The 14,814-nt window shown below is 40.4% G+C and overlaps 1 protein-coding gene across 1 annotated transcript; it reads right to left on the minus strand.

Annotated features, from left to right (window-relative positions):
* Positions 1-331: 331 nt before the first annotated feature.
* On the minus strand, positions 332-13,781 carry LOC101823051 (alcohol dehydrogenase 1). Its single transcript, XM_040751728.1, has 9 exons — positions 13,640-13,781; positions 9,113-9,214; positions 8,491-8,629; positions 7,437-7,524; positions 7,127-7,346; positions 5,110-5,370; positions 3,312-3,447; positions 1,116-1,254; positions 332-479 (listed from the first exon to the last, which is right to left on the minus strand). The coding sequence occupies exons 1-9, from the start codon at positions 13,655-13,657 to the stop codon at positions 455-457; spliced, it is 1,128 nt and encodes a 375-aa protein (XP_040607662.1). The 5' UTR covers positions 13,658-13,781; the 3' UTR covers positions 332-454.
* Between the last annotated feature and the right edge of the window lie 1,033 nt (positions 13,782-14,814).

Here is a 14,814-nt window from a genome sequence, read left to right on the forward strand (position 1 = left end):
ACATTTCCATGTTCACTGACATGCTGTGCTTTTACTCATCCTCACATATTTCATAAGGAAGAAAGTACAGACAGTGGAAAGTGTGGCTGGAAGGCTGAGCTCATAGATCATCCTGTGTGCTCTGGGACAGAAAGATCTCTCTGCTCCACTGAGTTCCAGTGACCGTGGATTCCAGAGAGAAAAGAATGCAAGATGTCACAAGGTGTGCTGTCCCCAGTATGCAAGATGACCCAGGTCCTTCAAATAAGAAGGAAGGCTGGTACCCACCAGTTCCCCAGCTGAGTGTGGTAGCTCTCACTTGGGGTTGAAAACACTTTCATAGAAAATCCAGTTTCCTGTGGGATGAGGACTTTATTGGCAGTTTATATAAGGAACAAAATTAACACTGTGGTGTGATTGGTGCTGCAGGTCTGTGGGGTGGAGGCGTCAGCAGTAGGAATGCATCTATATGGTCTCAGAACGTCAGGACAGTACGGATACTGAAATATGAAACACATGATGTTGTTTCCACATTCCCACGACTCACAGTCCCCATGTGAGTGAATAAAGCATGTGCTATGACTCTAGTGAAAATCCACCCAGGTTCCCAACCATGCCATGTCTAACCCTGTGACCAAGGTCAAGTCTGTAATAGGGCAATCCACCTTGTTCTGATCTCTCTTGCCTTGTCTCCAGCTTTAAACTCACACAGAACATCCTAATATGACTGCCATTTAGATTTTGGTTCATAGTTAGCATCCTTAAATAATATAAAGCCTGCATGCCTGGTGTAAGAAATGTAACAGTGGGCAATAACATGCATCTCATTCTTGCTGCTTGCCATAGGTTAGTTTGAAACTCTTTAGGCCTTGTTTCATTTATACTTCATTCTAAACAGCAGCACTATCAGGTATGCTATCATATTTTGTTTGCTTTAGAAATGTGAAAACTGAGGCTTAGGTTTGTAAATCGCCCAAGCTGACACATCTGTGTGTAGAGCCTGAACTGGTGACAGAAGCCAGGGACCCCACTTTTGTTCTAATTCCACTTCCCCTCATTATCTGTTATCTGTTTCCTCTAAAATAAAACATGATTTTCTTCTACTTGCTCCCTATAAATATAATGTCAACGCTTACCTCTTTCCAGCACGAAGTAGATCAAATCCTTCATTTATTTTCTCAAAGGGTAAAACATGGGTAATTAATGGTTCTAATGGAAACTTCTTAGCCATAAAATCGGTCACAAGTTTGGGGACTTCATCTTTACTCTTGTACCCTGGAAGGAAAGCAGCATCACCATGAGATGCGGTCACTGCAGGCCAGGGGGGAAGGGGAATTCTCAAGTTAACCAAAGTTCCTGGAAGTGCCAGAGTCCAGAGATTCAGTCACCTCCTTCCCTGCATTAACTTTTTTATAATGCCACCTGATAAACAGGGCTCCTGGCCAATGAGGGCAGCTGATTAGTTCTTCCAAGAGAAATTATATGGCAGATGTTTATACTCAGAGTAAGGGAGCTGTCCACATTCAAGTAATGAGCACAGGCGTAAACTGCTGCCCTGGGTTTTCTGCATCCTATGAGGCATTTGGGGGCATCACAAAGATACAAGTTGAAGGAGGCAGAAAAGCCCTGGCTGATTGATGGGGACACAGAGAAGCCTGTCTTGGGATTTCCTGCATTAGTCTTACTATAGAGAGACCAGTGATTTTCATGTTTTTAAACCATGTTGCCTTCTAAAATGTGAACTTATGTTTGAAAATTGAAGAAATATCTAAATAAGCTAAGAATTTGACACTCAGTGCTTGGGTGATTGCTAGGCTAATGAAGTTGTTTTTGTTTGTTTTCTGACACAATATTTTTACTGATTATCTGGGAATTTCACACAATGCACTCTGATTACACTCACTTCCCAGTCCTCCTATGTTTACCCCCCAAGCATTGCGACTGCCTCAAGAGGGTCAAAATATACCAAGTCCAATATGTGTTGCCCATATATTCACTGGGGAATGGTTAAACTACCAGTGGCTAGACCTTTAAAGAAAACTGAGGCCTTCCCCACCCCCATTCACCAGAAGATACCCGCTGTGAAGTGCTATACTTCAGCATCACTAGCACAATTGTTTTAATTTTTATTTTTAAATTTAAAATTAGAAACAAGGTTGCTTGACATATCAATTCCAGGTCCCTCTCCCTTTCCCACGCCCTCCCACCAACCCCTCCAATATCCCCTCATTTCCCCAGGGAGGTTGAGGCCCTCCATGGGGGTGTCCATAGTCTGTCATTTCATCCAGGGTAGGGCCTAGACCCTCCCCTGGGAGTCCAGGGGGAGAGTGCATCTGTCATTGTTGGATGGGCGCCCAAAGTCCATTTGTATACCTGGGATAAATACTGATCTGCTGCCCAAGGCTCAATAGATTCCTAGGCCTCCTCACTGACACCCATATTCAGGGGGTCTTGATCAGTCCCATACTGGAATCTCAGCCATCAGTCTGGGATTCAAGAGCTAACCCTTGTCAGGTCAGCTGTTTCTGGGGGTTAAACCAGCCCAAACTTAACCCCTTTGGTCATCAGTCCTCCCTCTCTGTCACTGGATTCCTTGAGTTCAGCTCAGTGTTTAGCTGTGGGAGTCTGCCTCTGCTTCCATCAGCTATTTAATGAAGGTTCTGTTTCCCAGACTCTCTGGTCATGGGATTGTAGGCTGGCACTCCTCAGATCTATGTCTAAAATCCATATATGAGAGAGTACATGCCATGTTTCTCTTTTTGTGTCTATGTTACCTCACTCAGGATGGTTTCTTCTAGTGCCATCCATTTGCCTGCAAATCTCAGGATTCCATTGTTTTTTTCTGCTGAATAGTACTCCATTGTGTAAATGTACTACATTTTCTCTATCCAGTCTTCTGTTGAGGGGCATCTAGGTTGCCTCCAAGTTCTGGCTATTACAAATAATGCTCACTAGCACAATTTTTAAGAGTCCTTTTCAATCACTTCCAATCTCTTCACTGTTTTTTTTAAGGGGGCTAGGGGGAGAGGTTGTCACGAAGCTGATTTTTATCTCTGGAACAAACAAACAAAAACAATAACAATAAACTGCCAATTCAGTTCTGGGGGAGCTTGTAATTCCAGGTCTGGAGAGAGGAAACTGGTAGATTCCTGGGACTGCCTGGCCAGGAAGTCTACCTGACTGTGAGCTTCAGTCCATTGTGACCCCCTGTCTCAAAGAACAAGGCAGATGGCTCCCGAGTAAGGACATCAAATATTCTGTAGCCCCCACACACATCCAAGTTGACACAGAAGAAGACAGACAGAACTTGATCCTTAGCTATAAATACATACCACCAAATATTGCTCCTTTCCAGGTGCGACCCAGCAACAGCAACATGGGGTTCACAGAGAGGTTTTGGGCATTAGGAGGCACCCCCACAATGACACTTACACCACATGCTGCATGGCAGCTTAACAGGGAAGAATTCTGGAATAAAAAATGATATTTAAGTGGAGTCTCTTGTGGAGTCTACTCACCATATACAATTTAATGTCATATGAAGAAACTTGCAGAAAAATGTGAATAAAAGAGTGAATGAATGAATTTATGTTTAATTCTTCTTTATAAACTCATAAAGAAGCAATTCTCATTGTGAGCATGGAAAGTCTGGATTCTCCCAGGAGGATAGTGTTTCCTAATCACAAAATTCTCAGGCAATCTATGAGTAGGTTAATTCTCTTTTCATTTGTCCATTAATTACAGTTTTGAAGCTTCTACTCTGAGTCAGGAATTTTGATGATGAAGATGTAATAATGACTACATGAAAAGTTCTCCCTCATCCATTTGTTAAGCTCTTGTTTCAATAAGTGCCTACTCTGGTGCTTGTATCAAGGACAGACATGCATTAATATGTCTCCAAAGTATGCTTTGGTTTCACATTGTTCTGATATCTGTAGATATCCAGGAAGTTTTCACCTTTCAGTTGTTTTTTTAAATTTAATAGTAGAAAATGATTTAGAATCCTCCAAGATACATAATTACTGGTCTTTTGATTTTGATATATAGAAAACCAAATGACCTTCGAACATGTGAGGATCAGACTTTCGGATCTTCTAATCTACTGACAACCCAGTTTAAGATGAGCAAATAGGGAAAACAGAGAATGAATGACGGAAAAACCAGAACACTTAGCTTAGAAGAACTCTCTGTCCCAAGAGGAGATGCTATGGTATCTTGTCCCAGTTAAAGACTGAGAAGATCACTCTTAGGATACCATAGCCATTCTTTATGACCAACTCTGCTGAAGGTTTCTGGAGAACCTCAATAATGGTGATTTGTTAGGTCTCTGGAATTAATTCTCTAGAATTCTATAGGTCTCTTATTGGGTGAGTTGTAACTGTATAAGTATTCCTTAGCAATTGATGGCATTTGCAATATTTGAAAGTACAAAAAAACAAGCACTGTAAACTTAGCAATAATATTTCTTATCATGACACTCAGCTGACCTTAACTGAGTGCTTTCACATGGCAGGTGGTTCCATGGTAAGTATGTTATATGTACTATCCCATGTAGATCATAAACAAACTACAAAATGTGTATCTCCTCAATTTAGGAGGCATGGATCAATTTGTGAATTCTATTCAGGAAGTATGTACTCCATGTAGATCTGGGTGCTTGCTGGTACCATGCACTGTGCTCTCTTTCTGTTGAGAACATGGTATTCTATTAAAGCATTCACTCATCTACAAGTTTTATGCTAATAATACTTGACCCCAAATTACCTATTATTCCTTTTGGTCATATGATGAAACTTGAAAATGCTTTTTGGAATATTAGCTAATATAAAGAACATGGAAGAAAATAATATTTGTTCACTTAAGACCAGAATTTATGTTTAAGTTTGGCTGATGAATTTATTTTGACTAAAAAATCTCCATTGAAAACTTTGCTCCATTAAAGGAAGAGTATTATTTGAGACAAGTTTATAGAGCTGAAAAAAATGAAAGTTTATAACAACAGTGAATTAAGCAATCTGAGTAGGACACAGGAGATGGACAATAGCTTTCTACAGCAGATTTCTATTTTGCTGTCTAGAAGATATTATAGATGGTAGTAGGGTAGATCTTAATGTGTGCCACAGTACCTACCATGGTGTCAAGCCGACCGATTACTTCAAAGGAAAAGTCTACCCCTCCATCGGTCATTTCCTGGAGAACCTCCTCAATGGGTTTGTTGTAGTCTAGAGGGTTGATGCACTCAGTTGCACCCAATTCTTTGGCCTTTGCAAACTTGTCTTTGTTGATGTCCACAGCAATGATCCTGGATGCTCCAGCTGTTTTACAGCCGATGACGACAGACAGACCAACACCTCCAAGACCAAACACAGCACAGGTGGAGCCTGGGGTCACCTACGTTTTCAGAAAATATAAAAGATGGATAGAACAGTGATTGTTAGGAAGTTCTCCAGGCTGCACAGGCACCTTACTTTGTCCTCTGTCATGACTACTCAGACTTCATTCCATCTGCTGGCGCAACCTCTTCTTGCTACAGTTGCCTGAAGGGGAATCCTAGAGTAATAGACTGCTGTTTTAGCAGGTCTGCTAACAAACTTGCTTAGGAAATATTATGTCACACAAAGTAGAGTTTAGCTAAAGGAGCCCTGTCTTTAACACTGCCATAGGCAGCACACTCAACAGGTATGTCTGAAACTGTAGGGATAGGTATACCTCTAACATAATTAAAGTCTAGGTTTCCTGGGAAAATGTTTCTGCTAAGGTTTGTTCACAATCCTCCTAACAAAAGGAGACAAGCCTGGCCCAGAGCTGGCCTTTAACAAAGAATGTGTCTCATCCTGGTGCTCTTTCAAGGAACAGCAGGCAGTTAAGAGGGGCTGCATTGGTCACAGTGTCATTAAGTCCTGGTTCAGGAAAGTTCTATTATTCATGTAGGTTGGCTTTTGGTAACAGTGTTAGTCTATATTTTAAAAACCAGCATTCAGCTGAACCAAGTCTTCTGAATGTGGGTGACAGTTAGGAGGCCTGGTCAGTCTATGGGACCTCTGACAGTGCAACAAGTATTTATTCCTAGTGCAGAAATGGACTTTGAGATCCCATTTCCCATGGAGTGATGGGGGAAGTCCTTCTATGTATATGTTGATAAATAAAGCACTATTGGCCAATAGGGAAGCAAGATAGGTGGAAGTAGATGTCAAGGAGTGTTCTGGGAAATGTAGTCAATACTGGAGAGTCACCATGTGATCCTGGGGGGCGGGGATGCATCATGTGGCATCCTCGGAAAGATAAGTCTTTATAAATATATATATGTATATATATATTAGTAATTATGGGTTAATAATTAAGTCAGAACTAGCCATTAAGAAACCACAGCAAAGGGCGAACAGCTTCATAATTAATATAGTGTCCTGCATGTTCATTTGTGACTAATGTGGCTCAGGGAACAGGCTGGTGGGAAGAATGTACGTTATAGTGGAGGGCTACTCTGTCAGCCTAGACACACGGAGGAGGAGGTCCGCCAATACCCTCTCCAAAATGGTAAGACAGTTTAATGATACTCTATGGAAGGCCTTATTTTCCCTGGGGAGTGGATGGTGGGTGGGATGGGTGAATGGTGGGGGTCCTGGAAGGATGGGAGGGAGCAGGAACTGGGACTGATATGTAAAATAAGATTGTTACTAAAAAAATAAAAACAAGTCTCCACCATTGATTTAAAAAAATCCTTGTGACAGCATCTTTGCTGTTTAGTTCGCCCCATTCTGGCTCTCTTTAAAGATAACCATGATGGCATCTCCACTTTACCAAACTCCCATTTATCCCAAATGGCCAGCTTGATAGTTTCCGACTCTTTAAAACTCATTTAGTTGCTCAAAGTGGTCTTGGGACTGGGACATAACAGAACATTGCAGACAACAACATATGAAAAATTTTAGAGCTCAAGCTCTATGTAAGTGTAAAATAATTTATATGAGAGGCCAGTCTCACTTTGAACTAGGGAAACTGGGTGCATACTATTATAGAGCTTTTTCTTGAGTGTGTGGAGTTATCTCTCTTCTACAAAAAACACCCTCTGATGCCTGTGAGCAATTGCTGCCCATTTGGTTCTCACAATATGCATGTAGCTTTGTCCGTGGGCCATTGCCCATCTTACCTTGGCAACTTTGACAGCAGAGCCATAGCCAGTTGTGAACCCGCAGCCGATGAGGCAGACTTTCTCCAGTGGTGACGCTCCATCGATTTTAGCCACTGCCATCTCATCTACCACAGTGTACTGGGAGAACGTGCTGGTGCTAACAAAGTTGTGGATTGACTTCCCCCTGCAGGTGAACCTGCAGGTGCCATCCAGCAGAGTCCCCCGAGGTTGTACCAAACTGGTCAGTGAAACACAGGCACACAAAGATATGAGACAGAATAAAAGCAGTGTGCTGCCTAATTGTGCAAGAAGACAATAAGAAACCTACTCGCTTTTCATACACAAGTTGTTTTCTGGGTGCTTGCAAATTCTGCATTTTCCACACTGGGGAGAGAAGAGTGGGATGACTTTATCACCTGGAGTGGAAATAACAAAACAACAAAATGACTTAAATGCACCCACATGAGACCCACATGTAGAGATGTGTGTCTTTGAAAGGTCTCCAAGAGATAGGGCCCAACCACACTATGTCATGCATGGGTCATTACCTCCCAGCCTTGCTATTCATCCAGGTTTATATGTGCCTGAAGATTCCCAGAGAGAACAGGGAAATGTAAAAACAGTCATTTCCATCAACAGCAGTTAGCTTTAGTTGTGTGCCTCAGTTTCTCTTGGGGACTTTACACATATTAGCCTAATCAAATCTTGGATATTCTCCCTGGTAAGTATAAATATATATCTTAAGGCAATGAGTGCTAATAAGATGTTGGAGAGCTCTGACATTTTGTCTAATAGTTACAAAAAGCTAAAATAAAAAAACAACATGGGGCATATTGTATAATAAAAAAACAAATTAATCTTGATCATAGCATAAAATTGAAACAAGAATTTTGATGGCTAATTTTTCTACGTTTTAAAAATATTTGTTTTATTTTATGGGGGAATCAATGTGTGTATGCCACTTGTGTGTGGGTGTCCTTAGAGGCCAGCAGGGGCGTTGCAGATGATTGTGAACTGTCCAACTGGGTGCTTAAAATAACAGGATGTGACTTTAATCACAGAGTCATATCTCCATCACCTAGGTGTTGACTTTTCAAAGTTATTGTGCATCTCTTAGTATTAAATGAATACTTAAAACAATAATCCTAATTATTGTTGGAGAAAGCAATAATAAATATGACAAAGAAGTGACAATTTACTTTGGAAATCTGTTTTTAACAATGAATTAGATATTTTCCCTATGAAATGAAATGCAGTTTTTGCTTTTTGTTAATTATTTATGATAAGTAATTACATCTCCACTGCTTCAGCTTCCTCTTTTAGTAAGGACGCTCTTGGCTTCAGAACCAAAACACAAGTCCTGAGGGTAAAGGATTCTGTACCTGGTTTTACAGAAGTCACCCCTTCTCCGACGCTCTCCACAATACCGGCTCCCTCGTGTCCTAAAACTGCGGGAAGAGGTGTGACCAAGCTTCCACTAACCACATGATCATCTGAGCGGCAGACGCCTGTGGCCACCATCTATAAATTAGAGAATGAGTTCACTCTCTGAACTTGTGCTTCCAAAGAGTTTGCTAACATTCCCCATTGCTTCCAAATTCAAAGATTCGAGTTAGGTCCAAGGTTTCCCTGTGCTTTCATCTATCTTCCTAATTAAACAGTTTAAGGGTCAATGATCTTCTATTGAAGTAAGTGACCCTAAAATATGCATTTTATACAGTATAAAAAAGTGCATGCTGAGTTCTGGAAATAGAAATAGGAAATGAGCACCAAGAACTTACCTAATATTAATTGCTTTTTGGATATTAATTGCTTTTTAAATGAATATGCTTAGCACTTTACAAACACATAATGTTTAAAAAAGTTTTCAGGGATTATGTTAAACATACTTTTTATAATCACTTCAAACTATTATGAGAAGTTGTTATCAATAGCTTCCCTCAGCAACAGACTGTTTTCTGAGTTTTTCAAACCTAACTTTATAGATGTCAAAGGTTGTGTTACCTTAATGCGAACTTCGTGGGCCTTGGGGGGTGCGACTTCTATGTCCTCGATGGAGAAGGGCTTGTGAGTCTCCCATAGTACAGCTGCTTTGCACTTGATTACCTGGGAGACAAAGGGTTACTTCATCTCCAAGGAGATCACTGCTCCATGAGAGCTGTCCTGGGGTCTGCCTCCCATTGATACACAGAAACTGAAGCTTCTCATTTACAAAGAGCTAAAGACTTGAAAAAACAGCTGACACCTTAGCCCAAGGTCAGGAAAATTCAAATAAATATAGTACACCTAGATCTGTCCTGGGGTGTGCCTCCCATTGTTACATAAAAACAGCCGCTTCTCATTTACTAAGAGCTAAAAGACCCTTAAAAACTGGTGCCACCTCAGCCCAAGGTCAGGAAAATTCACTTAAATGTAGTACACCTAGATGAATGGGTGTATGTATGCTCTTCCAGGACATGCTTGCACTGTTTTTTCCTTGACATTCACTAGTACTGTTCTGAAAGAGTTTGCTTGATCCAAAGTATTGGGCATATGTTTAATTCTAAATGTTAATTATCATTATTAATATATACTCCTTGAAGTAGGAAACTTTCTGTCTTGGCCTTCCTAGTGCTGGGATTTTGGAGATGTTCTACCACTCCTGGCTACGTGATGGGGGTTGTCCTTCTGTGTATGTGTTTCTCTTATTGGTTGATGAATAAAACACTGTAGCCAATAGAGGCGGGGAAATATGCAGGACTAGGAGAAGGAGAACTCTGAGAAAGGTAGGCCAGAAACAGTCACCATGTAGCCACTGGGAGGATAGGATTCACCAGGTATTCTCTGGTAAGATAAGACCAGGTGGATATACTTAGATTAGTAGAAATGGGTTAATAATTAACACAGAGCTAGCCAATAAGAAGCCCTAGCCACCAGACAATAGTTTCATAGTTAATATAGCATCTGTGTGTTCATTTGGGGTAAGGCAGGTGAGGAACCTGCAGGAAATCCTTTGACAAAGTGGCTCCCAGACGTGGTTTGAACAAATTTCCATGTAGAACCTGACAAAAGCTTTAAAAGGATTTTAAAAACAAAAGAACAAAATCAAGCATGGCTTCTTGGTAGCAGCATTTTCTCAGATGGGCTCTGTTTGTTGGAGACAATCAGAGGCGCATGGCTCCTTTAAGAGAGGTTTCCTGACTCAGCATAAACTCAAAAAACTGACACAACTCTTTTAGTCACACTGTTTATCAGAAAAAAGACTCGCGTCCAGAAAAAGATAAAGATTTATAGTAAAGACACGCTCATATAATACGCCTCTAAAGGGTTTATAGTATATTTAAAAACATATGTAGACTTGGGAGAAAAAAGAAAAAGGAAAAAATAGAAGTAAATGAAATAGAGTAATAAAAAGCAACTTAAAGATGCAAAGTACACAGAGAGTCTGGATACTGTATGTTGTGTTGTCTTTAAATTTTTCAGTTGCTGGGGAAGGAGAAAAACTGCTAAAAGACATTTGATGATAAATGCTGCTAGATTAATCCAACTTACGTATTTTGAACATGCTTTGACTTCAAAATGTAAGTCTAATGACTGGTTACTTTGGAAAAAAGGCTTTGTTTGTGTTTCCACAGAAAATGAAAAGCTGTGGATTCCTTCCAGACCAATATGGTTTAATCAACAAGACCCCTTGAAGCAGTGACCTAGGTAATACAACATCCAAGACACCTGGGATGATGCAGCCTTGCAGAACACTAAAACAAGGACTTGGCCAGGTTTCTGGATTTTCTTGAGACCCCCATGGTTTTGACTGCACCCCAAACAGCAAGGACTAGTTTGGAGAGAACAACACTCACATTCCCAAATATTGATAAATGTTTGTTAACATTTAAATGGGGTTGGTTATAAATGGTTAATGATTACAACCAATCTCTTTCTAAATGAAAAACAGGCAATATGATATAGAAATGAATACTTTGTATTGGTATGGATTTTGGTTTATTGATACAGATTTAAGGTCAATTTTGTGGTATGTATATTTCTCCTCTTGTTTGGGTATTGTGTTTATACCACTCATTTAAAAATGTAATTTATAATTAAATACAGAGTGTATATAGTCACCTATAATAGTCAAAACTTATAGTTAGGTTAGTTAAGTTTTCTAGATATATAGAGATATATTTCAAATGGATAGATATTCTTCAACCCTTTCAAAAACCTACAGAATATGGCATTTTAAATGGTTCAGGGTTTTTCATGACAGTGAGACACTTTTGCTCTTGGCAACACCAATAACCTCAGAGAGGAGGATGGACATCGAAGAAGCTTGTTACGGACAAGACTAGCCATTTGAGCAAGAAGCTGCTCTTGCCTGAACTGTTTGACTGTATGCTAGATATGCAGGACCCACAGGAAAGTGACTGCTAACCTTGGGAAATGGGACAGTCTTTCAGGGTTCCCGCTTCATGGAAGAGCCTGCCAGACTTTCTGGAGGACACAGAGAAAAATAACTGACAAACTGCCAATACAGGTGGGACAGTTTGAAATTTCCTGCTTCACTGAGTATTCTGCTAGACACTGTGGGGCACGATAGATGCCCCAATGTTACAGAAGAACGTTGGGTGACTGTCAAGACTTGGAGATGTCTCTGTACATTCTAGAGTTTACATATTATCCTTCTGTGGTCTTTGATGAAGTTGAAGATAGATAATTATGGTTATGGTTTCATTAGTTATGATGAAAATAAGTTACATACAAGACTTTAGACTCACAAAAGATAGAATAGATGATAGAATATTTTCTTTACTCTGGCGATCCACCATGGAGGGCCTCATCCTCCCTGGGGATCAGAGTGGAGACCAGGTGGAGGGCTGGGGGCCTGGTGGAGAGGGATGGGGAGAAGGGGAAGGAGAGGGAGCTGAGATTGACATGTGAAACAAACTTGTTTCTAACTTAAATACAAAAGGTTGCTAAATGTTAATGGACTAAATATTGTAACTATAGTTCTTACTTGATAACTGTTTTGTTATATATAATTATACTATGTTAAAGTTAAAACACTTCTCTTTATTTAGACATAAGAGAGGAAATGATGGGGGATGTCCCTCTGTATATATGTTTATCTTATTGGTCAATGAATAAAACGCTATGGCCAATAGAGGGAGATAGGCACGGAGATAGGCAGGGCTAGGAGAGGAGAATTCTGGGAAAGGTAGGGCAGAAACAGTTGCTGTGTAGCCACCAGGAGGATAGGGTTCACCAGTCATTCTCCGGTAAGATAAGACCACATGGAAATACTTATATTAATAGAAATGGGTTAATAATTAAAACAGAGCTAGCCAATAAGAAGCCCTTGCCACCAGCCAACAGTTTCATAATTAATCTATCATCTGTGTGTTCATTTGGGGCAAGATGGCTGTGGAGCAGTGCAGAAAATTGGGCAACAGCTATGGTTATTATTTTACTGTTCTAGGCAATATAAGCACAAATCAGTGATCACCACAGTGCTGCTATTGACCCTGAACCTAAGAGCCTGGGATTCCCTGGTCCCTCAATTCTTGTTTGGTTGATATATGGGATTCCACTTAACTTTTTCAGTCATTATTTTTTCCTAACTACTTTTCTTTGAGGTGTAATAAACTATACTGAACCAACCATAACATGAATCAGAATAAAAATACTGGCAATCTGCCCCTTCTGTGGTCAGACCTTTCTTTAAATAGGGTATGGTGTCGCAATGTGTATGCAGAAGCCTCTGCACATTCCAACACCTAGTTCTCACTTGGAATTTTGACCTATTAGTAAGATAGCACCTATGCCAAAAGAAACATAGGCTTTTATAATTAAGCAATTAGATATCACAAATCAGTTAATTATAACAAATGACTGCTTGAACAAGTAACTGTGACTTTGTGGAAAACTTCATACCTACGATATGTATGTATTCTTAGTGTTGACAAGTGATTCAGTTTTTCTTAGAATTAACTTTATGTAAAAGCTGGATTTTTTTAAAGAGAGAAGAGGCAGTTGTATATAGAATTTCCAGATATTTTGTGAGTTGTCCCAATCATAATTGCATGGTAATGTAATCTCACTATGGATGATCCTAATGCTTTGAAATCAATCCATCTCTTGTCAGACATTTATCTAAAAGTTCTATTAAGTTCCTGGAGTCAAATCCTATTATGAAACTCTGGTCAGACTTAACTTTTCTGTGTTCATATAAAAATATGATTGCAAAGAATAACAGGCTATTGGTATCATAATATAAATACAGACTTTCCATAAAAGATCTTTTTTAAACTTCCTATTTAAAAAAGTAGTCACAGTTGGCTTAGAATAAATTCCCCCTACTGCAAAGTTAATAAGGAAGTGAGGACATTCCCATACCTAGATTCTATGTACTCTTCTTAAAGATATTTAGTACCAGTCTTATTGCACTGTAATGCACATACTGTACTGCAACATAATTACACATTGCATTTCAGTACATGCTATTTCTGAGTTAAGAATCTTCATCATTTTGCATATCAATGAGAATATTTTTCTTACTTTTCCAGCTGTGCTCATGCTGTCTCTCCTTGCTGCTGTCCAGAGACTGGTGAGTTCCTGTAGGCTTCTTCCTTCCTCCAATGCACCAGGCCAAGGTTGCACATGGATTTTGTTAGCTGTGGTGTCAGCTGAGTGCACATGTGATCTGGCCCTTTATGACACGCCCTTCTGTTTACTCTTGCAGATACAAAGGGCACTGGCCTGTCAAGGAAAACTTGCTCTAGAGATGTTCTTTGGAGCTCATCTTGTTTTCATTGGGTTCAACATTTCCTTTCTGTTCAATCTCTCCCTCTCTCAATCCTCTCTTTCCCTTTCTCAGTCAGGTTAAGAACTTGGTTTTCCTTTGCAGAAAGAAGCTGTGACATAAAGTCTACTTCGTGGCTAGTAAGGAGGAGAGGCCAGGAAGCACAGCAGAATGAGGAGACAGACAGAGATTAGGGAGGATGGCTTGGCCTCTATTCCTCTTCAAAGAAAGCACCCTCAGGCACAGCGAAGGTGCTGAGGCCCCTGGTATTTCCTCAGCATACACCCCTGGTTAGCATTGGCCAAGAGCCTGTGGCAGGCTGGAGCTGGCCCTAGAGGTGGCAGTCATGAGTAAGAAATGGACTCTAGTCCTGCCAAGAGACAGCAGCTACAGCATGCCCTATTCCCCAACTAAAAGAGACAGAGGCTACAACATGCCCTATTCCTTCTAGCTGAGAGAACTTAGACTTATCTAATGCTCTTTGCCATAGTTTCCTTCTCTGTAAGGTATGGATGAATTAGAGTGTCACGTCAAAGACTGACATGACCAAATGAAACAGTAAGCACATGTGCTCATCATGGATCCACACAGGTAGGAGACAGCTCAGTGAAGTACAGCTACAACCATTGTGCAAGAAAATCGGCTCTCACTGCAGGAGAGAGGTGCACGGGTGTGCTCGTCAGCTATGTTGAGAGTACTAGGAGAGAAAGCATGGTTCTGACTGAGGACTCAAAGGAGGACTGTAGAGAACATGGACTCAAGTTAGTCTAAAGAATGATTGCTTTGGCAAATGAGCCAAAAGTCACTTAAGACGTCTCAGTTGTCCTTTGTTTATTGTCATGGGTTTGGGAACTAGAACATGCATTTGATGTCTATTGAATATCAAGTCATCTGCCAATGTCAGCTAGACATAGTACATACCTCTCGTTAT

The sequence above is a fragment of the Mesocricetus auratus genome, unplaced genomic scaffold (assembly GCF_017639785.1).
Source record: "Mesocricetus auratus isolate SY011 unplaced genomic scaffold, BCM_Maur_2.0 Super-Scaffold_100009, whole genome shotgun sequence".
Classification (NCBI taxonomy): domain Eukaryota; kingdom Metazoa; phylum Chordata; class Mammalia; order Rodentia; family Cricetidae; genus Mesocricetus; species Mesocricetus auratus.

Bases quoted from the DNA above. Each gene is read 5' to 3' on its own strand.
- LOC101823051 (XM_040751728.1), bottom strand. The intron at 7,525-8,490 runs GTACAGAATCCT...TTTCCACTCCAG, and splicing joins GGTGACTTCTGTAAAACCAG to GTGATAAAGTCATCCCACTC. The intron at 1,255-3,311 runs GTATGTATTTAT...CTTTCCTTCCAG, and splicing joins GAAAGGAGCAATATTTGGTG to GGTACAAGAGTAAAGATGAA.